Genomic DNA, 15,939 nt, shown 5'->3' with positions numbered 1-15,939 from the left:
GGAACCAGGATTCGAGAGTGTGCTGAGGGAAAGAAGGTCTGCTGAAGGGCCATAGGCCCTGAAGGCTTCCTGATTGTGTCAGAAGTTTGGATCTGGAGCTCAGGTTGCCACTAGATCAAACAGGAGTCTGTGCGGTTGCATAAGTTGTGGGAGAGCTGGAGGTGAATCCATCACTCTGAAGAAACTCTCTTTTGCTTCTCAGCAGGCAGAAGGCAATTTTGTGTAATATTACATATTCTTCTCTAGTACATGAATCTTGAAAAATCAAAATCACTCCAAATTCCCAATGGGAACTATGGGATAGAGAAAGATGAGATTTAAATTTAAAATTTAGACATATTGGTCCTCCTTCGGTTTGAAGGAGACATGTTGTGCAGTTCACATGTGGACATGAAGGTTATTTTGCGGTCGCAATCTGGAAGCGCAGAGTCTAGCAAAATAGGAGTACTGGGTCCATTTTTGTAACAACTGTGGCTGCTGCTTTGTGACTCTGTTTGTGTATTTCCATCAGTTTTTGGCAACGCCTGCCTTCAAAACTGGTGTAGGCTTTGTAGCACAGGGCTCGCCAGCGACATCTGAGCAGCCGCAACTTCTAGTTCTCTTAGCTGGATGTCACAGAAGCATAGGGTTTCTTTCACTGTGTCTTTTAGTGCTTGCATGGATGATGTTGAGGTCTCCTTCCAGTCTTCAGTTCACCATAAAGCAACTGGCAAGGCATTCAGTGCTTGCCCATTCTGATGACATGTCCCACCCACTGCATCTGGGGTCTGATGATCAAGGACTCAATGCTGATGGACTTCGTATGACCCAAGACCTCCAGGTTGGAGACAATGATGTTGCCAATAGGGCACACATATGGAATTTCTCAGTTGTTTGATGTGACATCGGTACAGAGTCCAGGTCTCACATCCATATAGGGGAGAAGGGTTGACCACAGCTCTGTAGACTTTTAGCTTTGTGGGGATGCAGACATTGTGTTGATTGAGCACTCTGGTATGCAGCCTCCCCAGAGCCTGGCTGGCCTTGCTGATCCAGGAGTCAATTTCTTTGTCCAAAGACCCCTTGCTCAAGATGATGCTCCCCAATAAGTTGTCAGCTGGGTGTCGTAAACAGTGATTATTGGTTCTATGGTGTTGGTGTATGGCATGGACTGATGGAGTACTTCAGTCTCGTTCAGGTTGATGGCCATGCCAAAAAGCATAGCAGCGTCTGTAGATCACTATCTGTGTCCCAAGAGGATAGAGACATCAGCAAAACGTGCTTCTTGAATGATTGTGTAGAAGCACTTCGTCCGTGCATTCAAGTGGCGAAGGTAAAAGACAAAGCCGTCCAATCGGTACCTGATGTACAGTCCCTCCTCCAGACCTTGGACAGCATGTGACCACATGCAGGTGAAAAACAGATTGAACAAGACTGGGTTAGTACACAACCTTGCTTCACCCCATTAGAAATGGCAAATGTAGCTGATGTATCATCACTGCAGAGGACCTGTCCTATCATTCCATACAGCTCTTTTCAGCCCATGTACCCATGCCGCCCAATTACAACCAATTGATCAACAGCCCCCAGTATGTTTTGTATGGTGGGAGGAAACCGGAGCACCCAGTGGAATGTACAAATTCCTTAAAGACAATGTGGGATTCAAACACCAGTCACAATTGCTGGCACTGTAAGAATGTTGCTCTAACCACTACACTAATCTTACTGCCACGTTGATATATTGTGGTACTCTGGGTTAAGCCAAATTTCTGACTACCGTGCACTCTATGCAAATAAACTTTTAGATCTTAATATTTCTGAGGCATTCCAAAGCATCTCGAAACTGAAGATAAATAAAAAAGATACTAAAAGATTTTACATACTCCAAGGTTCAAATGATTCTCAAGAAATTTTAAACATATTGGAACAATTTAAATATCTTAACTATCTATAAGAGATATTTTTAAATATATTTTTAAAAATGTTACAATCAGAATACCTAAAGCTTTGACTTGAAGCACATGCACTTCACGTCAAATTGATGGAAAAAGATGACTTCCACTACCTTTTATTTGACACATGATTCTGACATGGGCAAAACTTAAAATAATATATCATTTTACATAATGGAGCATTAGAACACACCAGACCCTCAGCAGCAAACCCCTGAAAGGCACTGCATTTGTAAGTAGCTGCTCAGATATAAAGAAACTGCTTATCATTTATTTGGGGCAATCAATGCTGACAGATTCACTCCCCAAACTCAATTTTAAGGTGCTGAACAAACAACCACAACATTGAAATATAATTCCTTTAGAACTGATCTTGAACTTGGGAAAAACAGCTAATTGAAGATAGCTCACAAAAAAAAGGTGGATGGAATAATTAGATAAAACAAAATTTCCATGAAATACATGAAAGAGGTAGTCATTAAGGGCAAGAGAAGCAGATTCTGTTAGAAACTGAGATATTTTGGGGAGTAGGCAATTAAAGGCATAGATTTTAGAATGACATGATCAGATTGGATAAAATATTTTGGTCTTGCACTTGCTTGGTTTCCTTCAAAATAGTTACAGCCATCTTATTACCGAGTATAGTCAATTATTTGCTTATGTTAATGTGTTTCAGACAAAAAATACCATTAAAGTTAAATGACTTCCAGAACAGAATTTAGAGGCATTTTGTAAAGTCTGAAATCTACCTGTATGTAACTAACCTTTTATAATCATTCTTCTTTAGTCAAAAAGTGCAATTTAACATCTTTTAACACAAATTTGTTTATTTTTCAAGGTTACACTTACCAAAGTCATGTAGGCATGATGCAATACTGAATCTTGAAATACTGAAAATTTAAAGAATAGAATACTCTCACCTCAACCGTATCTCCTGGTTGATAGGTTGCTGCAGGAAAGAAGACAACTTCCTGGACTTCATCAGAAGGCCTGTCTGAGTTTTTTCCAAAAATTATCCGATTATCAATTGTTGCTGGAGGTAAAGCCACAAATGTGTCACAAGACATTGGGGGATATTTGTTTCTTAAAGCCATACTAGAGAAGTAAAACATAAAAATAATAAGTAATTGTGTACTGTTCAATACAAAATCATTTTAAAGATTTTACTTCCAGGGAAAGAATAATTTCTGGTTCTGAATTCACACAAAATTCATCTTTGACCAAACCTGGCAAAAATTATACATGGGATTCGTATCACTTGAGTGTCATTTCTGCAATTTATTGCAGGGAGAAAAAAAGAGATCAAACTTTAAAGTAACCAGCTGTGAACTCTGGAATACCTTAACCTCTGGCTACATTATCCACCTGCACTTTTTCTGTGAAATTCAGCTTAGAAGCATCTAAATTGATTCCAGTGTGGCAAATAAAAGCATATTCACATTCATAACTGATTGCATTGGATATTGTATTGGTAAAGGCCAAACTCCATTAAAAAATATAAAGAATAAAGAGATTGTGATGTACATCATTGTTTGTCTCAATATGATGCCAACACAGCCCGTTTCATTTGGAACTCAGTAGTACAACCTACGTCTCTTAATGTAACACTAAACATGCATTTAGCTACAGTAAGGTCCAAATAACAATGCTATTTAAAGGGTGTTGATGCTGCACAGTTGCTCAGCAAAGGCAGTGTAAGGCACTCCTTCTGTCCAATAGCCTACAGGTCATTCTTGGGCTTGATGTAATACCTGTTTAGACTCTCAGTCAGGGTCATGCAAAGCCATGGATTGTAGATGGTGAATGGCTTTTACAAGCATATTCTACAAATTGGAGTTTATGATGGTAAAACTAAAAACGCTGGGCAGATGAATCTGCTGATCAATGGCCAGGGTTACCCATCCAATATGGACACTACAATTGAAGAAGGCAACGGGAAACCACTTCAGTATTTTTCCCTTGTATAATCATGAACTCAACATTGATTACGGTCTCAGCTCAAATATGAAGCCTTCACCGATGGTCAACAGGGGAGGCAACAACTACAATTCAGAGGGTCAGAGATCGTGACGAATGGAGAGACATGATCGCCCACGCTGAACATCAAGGCACCTGAATGATGATCATTTAAAGGGATCATCAATTAATTTCAAATTAGATGCAAAATGATTTCTGTAAAAACACAAAAATGCTGGAGGAACTTAGCAGGTCTCACAGTATCCATGGGAGGTAAAGGTATATAATTGATATTTCAGGCCTGAGCCTTTACGTTGAAGAAGGGTTCAGGCTTGAAACATTGGTTATTTATCTTTACATCCTGTGGACACTGCGAGACTTGTTGAGTTCCTTCAGTATTTCTGTCTTATGGAAATCACAGCATCTGCAAACTTTCGTGTTTCATGCTAAATGATTTCCACTCATTTTTATTGCAATTCAAAAGGACAATCTCACAAGGCAAAAGCACAGGGTACAGTAACTAATACCCCCTCGGATTTAAGGATGCTACAAGAATGTTGGCTGGCAAGAAGGTAAAAAGAGGGTAAAGAGTAAAGTCAAAATTATTAGATAAATTCCCCCATCCTATTAACATTTAAAATCTAAATAGTTATTTGAAAAATAAAGTTGCCTGCGCTAAGGTCTTAATGGTCACCAAAAGATAAGACAAAAATCACCAGAAAATTACTCAATTAGAAAAATAATCACACTCTCATAGAAAAATCTCATAGCTAACAGTTTCAATTCCTTACCAATGCTTAAAATATTAACTTTGTCCACAACTAATGTTGCACCAATATAAATAATGTTATACTTAATGGATATTGCTTTATGAATAAAGTTATTATATTCACTATTTTTGCCACAGTAAAAAACTGCATATTTAAGGATTAAAAACAGTGGTCATGGCCTGTGAACCATCACCTTTTAAATATCTTTCAATTGCCAAGACCAGGGGAAAATGTTGTTGAGGCTTGGAGAATGGAAATCCACAAATTCTAAAGAACCAATTCCCTTCCTGCAATTATCTGCAAGCAATTATTGTCATTTTCCTCTAGTGAACCGATGTAGTCACTTCCATGATGGAGTGCAAGAAATGATAGATGTTTAAATATGCACTTTCTCATCCATAAGACATAGAGCAAGATGCTGCATTCAAATCAAGAAGGAACTTAGGGTACAACATGGCAAAGAAATGAGGTCGCATGAACTGCTGGAAGAGGGATAAAGAAATGGTGGGTGAGCTCACAGCAGGGAGCCTCATCTGCCTTGGATATTTAGGGATTAATTCAACAAACTAAATTTCAGCATGAAATGGGGTGTGAGGTGAATGTTTTAAACTGAAACCTGGGAATGGCTGCCAAGATCATTGTGACAGGTCATGATGGCAGTCCCCACCTTGGCTGGAGCTGTATGTACTTACAATATCCTTGTAATTTGCTGAAAACTACTTCATAACGGAGATTGTCTTTAAAAAGAGATTCTCTGTTGCCAGAAAGAAACAAGCTGAGTTTGCAGGGTCATGAGAATTGCAGTCCCCCTCATGATGGAGGGCACCACTGACTTCACTTATTTTTCTTTATAGGTCCTTCACTTCAATTCTGAGATGCCACACAAACAAAAGAGATTCCATTCCCTCAAAGTCGTGTTGTTTAAAAGGCAGAGAAGGATAAACTATTAGTTACAGAACAATTAAATTATAAATTAAATGTTTCATTTTTATTTACGACATGGTAGAAGCTGGTTCCAGCAATTGAAACCCACTGGTTGGAATCAAACTTTGCACAAAGGAAGATAGTTGTGGTGGTTGGAAATCAATCATCTCAGCCATAGGACATCTTTGCAAGTTTCTCACAGCAATATCCAAGGACCAACCATTTTCAGTTGTTCATCAATGACCTTGCTTCATTCATAAAGCCAGAAATAGAGATATTCGCTGATGATTGCATAATGATCAGTGCAATTCGTGACTCCTGAGATAATGAAGTGCACATCAAAATGCTGCAAGACCTGGACAATATTCAGGCCTGGGCTAGTCACTGGCAAGGAATGCCAATGTTAGGCAATGACAAAATGAACAAGAGAAAATCCAGCTTTGATCCCATGACATTCAACACATTATTGTCACCAAATCTCCCTCTATCAATATCCTTGGGATGACTATTGACCAGAAGATGAACTGCAGTTGCATCTGGCTATAAGAGCAGGTTAGAGGCTAGATATACTGTGATAGGTACTTGATGTCTGTCAAATCCAAAGATGTAGCTTGGACAGAAGAAATGACGGCACCTTTCGACCAGGCCAAGGACACTCTAGCAAACGCCACGTTCCTAGTCCACCCCCACGTAGATGTCTCCACTGCCCTCACAGTAGACGCCTCCAAAGCAGCAGTGGGTGGTGTACTTGAACGCCAATGGAAGCCAATCGCCTTCTTCAGCTGACACTTGCGTACCCCAGATACCAAGTACAGCACATTGAACAGAAAGGTGTTGGCTCTATATCTAGCCATTTGACACTTCAGGTATTTCCTGGAAGGGTGGGAGTTCATGATCTTCACTGATCACAAGCCCCTCACTTTCGCATTCACCAAGGTGTCCAACCTGTGGTCAGCCCGCCAGCAGTCACACCTGTTGTTCATATCCGAATTCATTACCATAATCAAGCACATCTTGGGGAAGAGCACAATGGTGTCCGACGCGCTGTCCCGGACGTCTATCCAGTCGGTGCACACTGTGGCTCCGGGAGTGGATTATGCGGCATTAGGAGAGGCACAACTGGGGGACAATGAACTATCGACATGCTGAAATGCAGTCACCGAACTCAGCCTCAAGGACGTACCAACTGGTCCCAGAGGTACCAAAAAAATTAAAAATAGAAGAGCAGATTATTATTTAAATGGTGAAAAACTGCAGCATGCTGTTGTGTAGAAGGTCTTGGGTATGCTTGTGCATGAATCGCAAAAAGTTGGGTTACAGATACAACAGGTTAATGGAATGATGGCCTTTATCGCTAGAGGAATTGAAGAGCAGGGAGGTAATGCTGCATCTATACAAGGTACTGGTGAGGCCGCACCTGGAGTACTGTGTGCAGTTCTGGTCTACATGCTTGAAGAAGGATATACTGGCCTTGGAAGCAGTCCAGAGGAGGTTCACCGGGTTGACTTAAAAGGAGGGACTAAATCGTCTGGGATTATACTCACTCAAATTCAGGAGAATAAGAGAAGATCTTATAGAAATGTATAAAAGGGATCGATAAGAAAATTGAGGTAGGAAAATTGTTTTCACTGGTAGGTGAGACCAGAACTAGGGGACACAGCCTCAAGATTCAGGGGAGTAGACTTAAGATGGAGATGAGGAAAAACTGCACAAACCACCCTGCAGCAGCCGTATGAAGGACCCTTCAAAGTGGTGCGTTACAATGGGGCAACTTATGTTTTGGATGTGGGTGGCTGGGAGGCGACATTTACCATAGACCTCCCCAAGCCTGGCACACCTGGACATTGAGCATCCAGTCGTGGTCCCACCAGTCAAGAGGCGAGGGTGGCCACGTGAAGCAGACAGTATAGATAGGGTGGTTTCAGCACCTCCTATTGCCGGTTTTGAGGTGGGGGTCATGTGATGGCTCAACCACACGTCAGCAGTCGCAGTTGAGTCTGCAGTTAGGTACATACTTGGGAGCTCTCAGTGCGGGGCAAAACAACGGACAGGAAGTTGACATCACTTCTGCTCTGCCTGAGCATCGAGACTGCTGGGACCAGCATGGACCTTTTAAGTGCACGATTTTGAATCAGTAAATCAGTTGGTTTGAAACTCTACTCAACTCAACATGTTTCTTCCACTCACGGTGGCTTATAGTCACAAAGACATAATTGTATTGTGGTCTTTATTAGTGCAGAAATTTGAGTGCAAGAGTAAACATGTCTTTAACTCAATTATATAAGCCATTGGTGAGACAGCACCTGAGGTACTCTTTACAGTTTTGATCTCCTCATTGAAAAATAGAATGTACTTGCCACAGAGGGAACACAATTAAGATTTTATCAATTTGTTTGCTGGTATGGAAAACTGCCATTTAAAGAATGATTGAGCAGATGTCCCATTTTCAAGATAGTCTCAAAGAATGAGAGGTGGCCTCATTGAAACAAAGTTCTCATAAGGGTCAACAGGATGGATTCAGGCAGGACATTTCTCTAGTTGAGGATTCACAGTCTCAGAAGAGGGGATACTCCACTTACAAATGAAGTGAGAAGAAATGTAATCACTCGAGAATGCTGTCCCTTTGAAGGGCTGAGGAAGCATTAAAAAAATATAGTTTTCTGGATAAAAAGGGAATCAAATGAATATGGGGATACTGCAAGAAAACAGAACTCAAGTTGAAGATCAGCCATGATCTTGATGAATACCAGAGCAGGCTTGAAGGGCCATATGGCCTATACTTGCTCCTATTTCTTGTTCTGTCAAACCCTTTAAGAATGTTTAGGTTTTGATTTAGGTCTAGGATAAATGTTCTGGTCACAAGAGAATACAGTGCAAGTTGACTCAATTCCTCATCATATGCCAATCCCAGGATTCTTGGAACCAGTCTAATAAAGTTTTACTGCATATCCTCTATCACAAGTACACCTCCTTGTAGGTAAGGAGTCCGAAGTTGTACAAATACTCCAGGCCCTACATAATTGCAATAAGAATCCTTCTGTAATAAAGGCTAAAGATTTTTCTTTTAATTGCTTAATATATCTGTTTTCTGTGCCTTCTTCAGGAAACACTGACACAAAATAGTTGTTTAATTTGTCTGTCATTTCCATATCATTGCCTGTAAAGGAGTTTAATAAGGGATATTAACATCTAGTCCTATATAAAGTCCGATATTAACCTCTAGGCACCACAAGAGGAGTCCAATAATGGATATTAAAATCTAGTCCTCTATAAAGTCCTATATTAACATCTAGGCAGCAGGTCAGGAGTCCAATAGGGATATTAAAACCTAGTCCTCTATAAAGACCTATATTAACATCTAGGCAGCAGTTCAGGAGTCCAATAAGGGATATTAACATCTAGTCCTCTATAAAGTCCTATATTAACATCTAGGCAGCAGGTCAGGAGTCCAATAAGGGATATTAACATCTAGTCCTCTATAAAGTCCTATATTAACATCTAGGCAGCAGGTCAGCAGTCCAATAAGGGATATTAACATCTAGTTCTCTACAAAGTCCTATATTAACATCTAGGCAGCAGGTCAGCAGTCCAATAAGGGATATTAACATCTAGTTCTCTATAAAGTCCTATATTAACATCTAGGCAGCAGGTCAGCAGTCCAATAAGGGATATTAACATCTAGTTCTCTATAAAGTCCTATATTAACATCTAGGCAGCAGGTCAGGAGTCCAATAAGGGATATTAACGTCTAGTCCTCTATAAAGTCCTATATTAACATCTAGGCAGCAGGTCAGGAGTCCAATAAGGGATATTAACATGGAGTCCTAAAGTCCTATATTAACATTTAGGCAGCAGGTCAGCAGTCCAATAAGGGATATTAACATTTAGTTCTCTATAAAGTCCTATATTAACAACTAGGCAGCAGGTCAGGAGTCCAATAAAGGATATTAACATCTAGTCCTCTATAAAGTTCTATATTAACATCTAGGCAGCAGGTCAGGAGTCCAATAAGGCATATTAACATCTAGACCTCTATAAAGTCCTATATTAACATCAAGGCAGCAGGTCAGGAGTCCAATAGGGATATTAAAACCTAGTCCTCTATAAAGTCCTATATTAACATCTAGGCAGCACTTCGGGAGTCCAATAAGGGATATTAACATCTAGTTCTCTATAAAGTCCAATATTAACATCTAGGCAGCAGGTCAGGAGTCCAATAAGGGATATTAATATCTAGTCCTCTATAAAGTCCTATATTAACATCTACGCAGCAGGTCAGGAGTCCAATAAGGGATATTAACATCTAGTTCTCTATAAAGTCCTATATTAACATCTAGGCAGCAGGTCAGGAGTCCAATAAGGGATATTAACATCTAGTCCTCTATAAAGTCCTATATTAACATCTAGGCAGCAGGTCAGGAGTCCAATAAATGATATTAACATCTAGTCCTCTATAAAGTCCTATATTAACATCTAGACAGCAGGTCAGGAGTCCAATAAGGGATATTAACATCTAGTCCTCTATAAAGTCCTATATTAACATCTAGGCAGCAGGTCAGGAGTCCAATAAGGGATATTAACATCTAGTTCTCTATAAAGTCCTATATTAACATCTAGGCAGCTGGTCAGGAGTCCAAAAAGGGATATTAACATCTAGTTCGCTGTAAAGTCCGATATTAACATCTAGGCAGCAGGTCAGGAGTCCAATAAGGGATATTAACATCTAGTCCTCTATAAAGTCCTATGTTAACATCTAGGCAGCAGGTCAGGAGTCCAATAAAGGATATTAACATCTAGTCCTCTATAAAGTCCTATATTAACATCTAGGCAGCAGGTCAGAAGTCCAATCAGGGATATTAACATCTAGTTCTCTATAAAGTCCTATATTAACATCTAGGCAGCAGGTCAGGAGTCCAATAAGGGATATAAACATCTAGTCCTCTATAAAGTCCTATATTTACATCTAGGCAGCAGGTCAGGAGTTCAATAAGGGATATTAACATCTAGTTCGCTGTAAAGTCCGATATTAACATCTAGGCAGCAGGTCAGGAGTCCAATAAGGGATATTAACATCTAGTTCTCTATAAAGTCCTATATTAACATCTAGGCAGCAGGTCAGGAGTCCAATAAGGGATATTAACATCTAGTTCTCTATAAAGTCCTATATTAACATCTAGGCAGCAGTTCAGGAGTCCAATAAGGGATATAAACATCTAGTCCTCTATAAAGACCTATATTAACATCTAGGCAGCAGTTCAGGAGTCCAATAAGGGATATTAACATCTAGTCCTCTATAAAGTCCTGTATTAACATCTAGGCTGCAGGTCAAGAGTCCAATAAGGGATATTAACATCTAGTCCTCTACAAAGTCCTGTATTAACATCTAGGCTGCAGGTCAGGAGTCCAATAAAGGATATTAACATCTAGTCCTCAATAAAGTCCTATATTAACATTTAGTCAGCAGGTCAGCAGTCCAATAAGGGATATTAACGTCTAGTTCTCTATAAAGTCCTATATTAACATCTAGGCAGCAGGTCAGGAGTCCAATAAGGGATATTAACATCTAGTCCTCTATAAAGTCCTATATTGATATCGAGGCAGCAGGACAGGAGTCCAATAAAGGATATTAACGTCTAGTCCTCTATAAAGTCCTATATTAACATCTAGGCAGCAGGTCAGGAGTCCAATGAGGGATATTAACATGGAGTCCTAAAGTCCTATATTAACATTTAGGCAGCAGGTCAGCAGTCCAATAAGGGATATTAACATTTAGTTCTCTATAAAGTCCTATATTAACAACTAGGCAGCAGGTCAGGAGTCCAATAAAGGATATTAACATCTAGTCCTCTATAAAGTTCTATATTAACATCTAGGCAGCAGGTCAGGAGTCCAATAAGGCATATTAACATCTAGACCTCTATAAAGTCCTATATTAACATCAAGGCAGCAGGTCAGGAGTCCAATAGGGATATTAAAACCTAGTCCTCTATAAAGTCCTATATTATCATCTAGGCAGCACTTCGGGAGTCCAATAAGGGATATTAACATCTAGTTCTCTATAAAGTCCTATATTAACATCTAGGCAGCAGGTCAGGAGTCCAATAAGGGATATTAATATCTAGTCCTCTATAAAGTCCTATATTAACATCTAGACAGCATGTCAGGAGTCCAATAAGGGATATTAACATCTAGTCCTCTATAAAGTCCTATATTAACATCTAGGCAGCAGGTCAGGAGTCCAATAAGGGATATTAACATCTAGTTCTCTATAAAGTCCTATATTAACATCTAGGCAGCTGGTCAGGAGTCCAATAAGGGATATTAACATCTAGTTCGCTGTAAAGTCCGATATTAACATCTAGGCAGCAGGTCAGGAGTCCAATAAGGGATATTAACATCTAGTCCTCTATAAAGTCCTATGTTAACATCTAGGCAGCAGGTCAGGAGTCCAATAAAGGATATTAACATCTAGTCCTCTATAAAGTCCTATATTAACATCTAGGCAGCAGGTCAGGAGTCCAATAAGGGATATTAACATCTAGTTCTCTATAAAGTCCTATATTAACATCTAGGCAGCAGGTCAGGAGTCCAATAAGGGATATAAACATCTAGTCCTCTATAAAGTCCTATATTAACATCAAAGCAGCAGGTCAGGAGTCCAATAAGGGATATTAACATCTTGTCCTCTATAAAGTCCTATATTAACATCTAGGCAGCAGGTCAGGAGTCCAATAAGGGATATTAACATCTTGTCCCCTATAAAGTCCTATATTAACATCTAGGCAGCAGGTCAGGAGTCCAATAAGGGATATAAACATCTAGTCCTCTATAAAGTCCTATATTAACATCTAAGCAGCAGGTCAGGAGTCCAATAAGGGATATTAACATCTAGTCCTCTATAAAGTCCTATATTAACATCTAGGCAGCAGGTCAGGAGTCCAATAAGGGATATTAACATCTAGTCCTCTATAAAGTCCGATATTAACATCAAGACAGCAGGTCAGGAGTCCAATAAGGGATATTAACATCTAGTCCTCTATAAAGTCCTATATTAACATCTAGGCAGCAGGTCAGCAGTCCAATAAGGGATACTAACATCTAGTCCTCTATAAAGTCCTATATTAACATCTAGGCAGCAGGTCAGGAGTCCAATAAGGGATACTAACATCTAGTCCTCTATAAAGTCCTATATTAACATCTAGGCAGCAGGTCAGGAGTCCAATAAGGGATATTAACATCTAGTCCTCTATAAAGTCCTATATTAATATCTAGGCAGCAGGTCAGCAGTCCAATAAGGGATATTAACATCTAGTTCTCTATAAAGTCCTATATTAACATCTAGGCAGCAGGTCAGCAGTCCAATAAGGGATATTAACATCTAGTTCTCTATAAAGTCCTATATTAACATCTAGGCAGCAGGTCAGCAGTCCAATAAGGGATATTAACATCAAGTTCTCTATAAAGTCCTATATTAACATCTAGGCAGCAGGTCAGGAGTCCAATAAGGGATATTAACATCTAGTCCTCTATAAAGTCCTATATTAACATCTAGGCAGCAGGTCAGGAGTCCAATAAGGGATATTAACATCTAGTCCTCTATAAAGTCCTATATTAACATCTAGGCAGCAGGTCAGGTGTCCAATAAGGGATATTAACATCTAGTTCTCTATAAAGTCCTATATTTACATCTAGGCAGCAGGTCAGGAGTTCAATAAGGGATATTAACATCTAGTTCGCTGTAAAGTCCGATATTAACATCTAGGCAGCAGGTCAGGAGTCCAATAAGGGATATTAACATCTAGTTCTCTATAAAGTCCTATATTAACATCTAGGCAGCAGGTCAGGAGTCCAATAAGGGATATTAACATCTAGTCCTCTATAAAGTCCTATATTAACATCTAGGCAGAAGGTCAGGAGTCCAATAAGGGATATTAACATCTAGTCCTCTATAAAGTCCTATATTAACATCTAGGCAGCAGGTCAGCAGTCCAATAAGGGATATTAACATCTAGTTCTCTATAAAGTCCTATATTAACATCTAGGCAGCAGGTCAGCAGTCTAATAAGGGATATTAACATCTAGTTCTCTATAAAGTCCTATATTAACATCTAGGCAGCAGGTCAGCAGTCCAATAAGGGATATTAACATCTAGTTCTCTATAAAGTCCTATATTAACATCTAGGCAGCAGGTCAGGAGTCCAAAAAGGGATATTAACATCTAGTCCTCTATAAAGTCCTATATTAACATCTAGGCAGCAGGTCAGCAGTCCAATAAGGGATCTTAACATCTAGTCCTCTATAAAGTCCTATATTAACATCTAGGCAGCAGGTCAGCAGTCCAATAAGGGATCTTAACATCTAGTTCTCTATAAAGTCCTATATTAACATCTAGGCAGCAGGTCAGCAGTCCAATAAGGGATATCAACATCTAGTTCTCTATAAAGTCCTATATTAACATCTAGGCAGCAGGTCAGCAGTCCAATAAGGGATATTAACATCTAGTTCTCTATAAAGTCCTATATTAACATCTAGGCAGCAGGTCAGGAGTCCAATAAGGGATATTAACATCTAGTCCTCTATAAAGTCCTATATTAACATCTAGGCAGCAGGTCAGGAGTCCAATAAGGGATATTAACATCTAGTTCTCTATAAAGTCCTATATTAACATCTAGGCAGCAGGTCAGGAGTCCAATAAGGGATATTAACATCTAGTCCTCTATAAAGTCCTATATTAACATCTAGGCAGCAGGTCAGGAGTCCAATAAGGGATATTAACATCTAGTTCTCTATTAAGTCCTATATTAACATCTAGGCAGCAGGTCAGGAGTCCAATAAGGGATATTAACATCTAGTCCTCAAAAAGTCCTATATTAACATCTAGGCAGCAGGTCAGGAGTCCAATAAGGGATATTAACATCTAGTTCTCTATAAGGTCCTATATTAACATCTAGGCAGCAGGTCAGGAGTCCAATAAGGGATATTAACATCTAGTCCTCTATAAAGTCCTATATTAACATCTAGGCAGCAGGTCAGGAGTCCAATAAGGGATATTAACATCTAGTCCTCTATAAAGTCCTATATTAACATCTAGGCAGCAGGTCAGGAGTCCAATAAGGGATATCAACATCTAGTCCTCTATAAAGTCCTATATTAACATCTAGGCAGCAGGTCAGGAGTCCGATAAGGGATATTAACATCTAGTCCTCTATAAAGTTCTATATTAACATCTAGGCAGCAGGTCAGGAGTCCAATAAGGGATATTAACATCTAGTCCTCTATAAAGTCCTATATTAACATCTAGGCAGCAGGTCAGGAGTCCAATAAGGGATATTAACATCTAGTTCTCTATAAAGTCCTATATTAACATCTAGGCAGCAGGTCAGCAGTCCAATAAGGGATATTAACATCTAGTCCTCTATAAAGTCCTATATTAACATCTAGGCAGCAGGTCAGGAGTCCAATAAGGGATATTAACATCTAGTTCTCTATAAAGTCCTATATTAACATCTAGGCAGCAGGTCAGGAGTCCAATAAGGGATATTAACATCTAGTCCTCTATAAAGTCCTATATTAACATCTAGGCATCAGGTCAGCAGTCCAATAAGGGATATTAACATCTAGTCCTCTATAAAGTCCTATATTAACATCTAGGCAGCAGGTCAGCAGTCCAATAAGGGATATTAACATCTAGTCCTCTATAAAGTCCTATATTAACATCTAGGCAGCAGGTCAGAAGTCCAATAAGGGATATTAATATCTAGTTCTCTATAAAGTCCTATATTAACATCTAGGCTGCAGGTCAGGAGTCCAATAAGGGATATTAACATCTAGTTCTCTATAAAGTCCGATATTAACATCTAGGCAGCAGGTCAGCAGTCCAATAAGGGATATTAACATCTAGTTCTCTATAAAGTCCTATATTAACATCTAGACAGCAGGTCAGGAGTCCAATAAGGGATATTAACATCTAGTCCTTTATAAAGTCCTATATTAACATCTAGGCAGCAGGTCAGGAGTCCAATAAGGGATATAAACATCTAGTCCTCTATAAAGTCCTATATTAACATCTAGGCAGCAGGTCAGCAGTCCAATAAGGGATATTAACATCTAGTTCTCTATAAAGTTCTATATTAACATCTAGGCAGCAGGTCAGGAGTCCAATAAGGGATATTAACATCTAGTCCTCTATAAAGTCCTATATTAACATCTAGGCAGCAGGTCAGGAGTCCAATAAGGGATATTAACATCTAGTTCTCTATAAAGTCCTATATTAACATCTAGGCAGCAGATCAGCAGTCCAATAAGGGATATTAACATCTAGTCCTCTATAAAGTCCTATATTAACATCTAGGCAGCAG

At 39.3% G+C, this 15,939-nt stretch overlaps 1 protein-coding gene across 1 annotated transcript in view; it reads right to left on the bottom strand.

Moving 5' to 3' along the window:
• scrn3 (secernin 3) overlaps window positions 1-15,939 on the bottom strand; it is a 35,688-nt gene that overhangs the window by 13,701 nt on the left and 6,048 nt on the right. Inside the window, exon 2 of the mRNA XM_069935757.1 lies at window positions 2,852-3,026. Within this exon, the coding sequence (XP_069791858.1) occupies window positions 2,852-3,026 (175 nt within the window). The remainder of the gene's footprint in view (window positions 1-2,851; window positions 3,027-15,939) is intronic.

The sequence above is a fragment of the Narcine bancroftii genome, chromosome 4, assembly GCF_036971445.1.
Source record: "Narcine bancroftii isolate sNarBan1 chromosome 4, sNarBan1.hap1, whole genome shotgun sequence".
Taxonomy (NCBI): domain Eukaryota; kingdom Metazoa; phylum Chordata; class Chondrichthyes; order Torpediniformes; family Narcinidae; genus Narcine; species Narcine bancroftii.
Note: the sequence above shows the minus strand (reverse complement) of the source record. Positions and strands in the feature narration are given on the sequence as shown.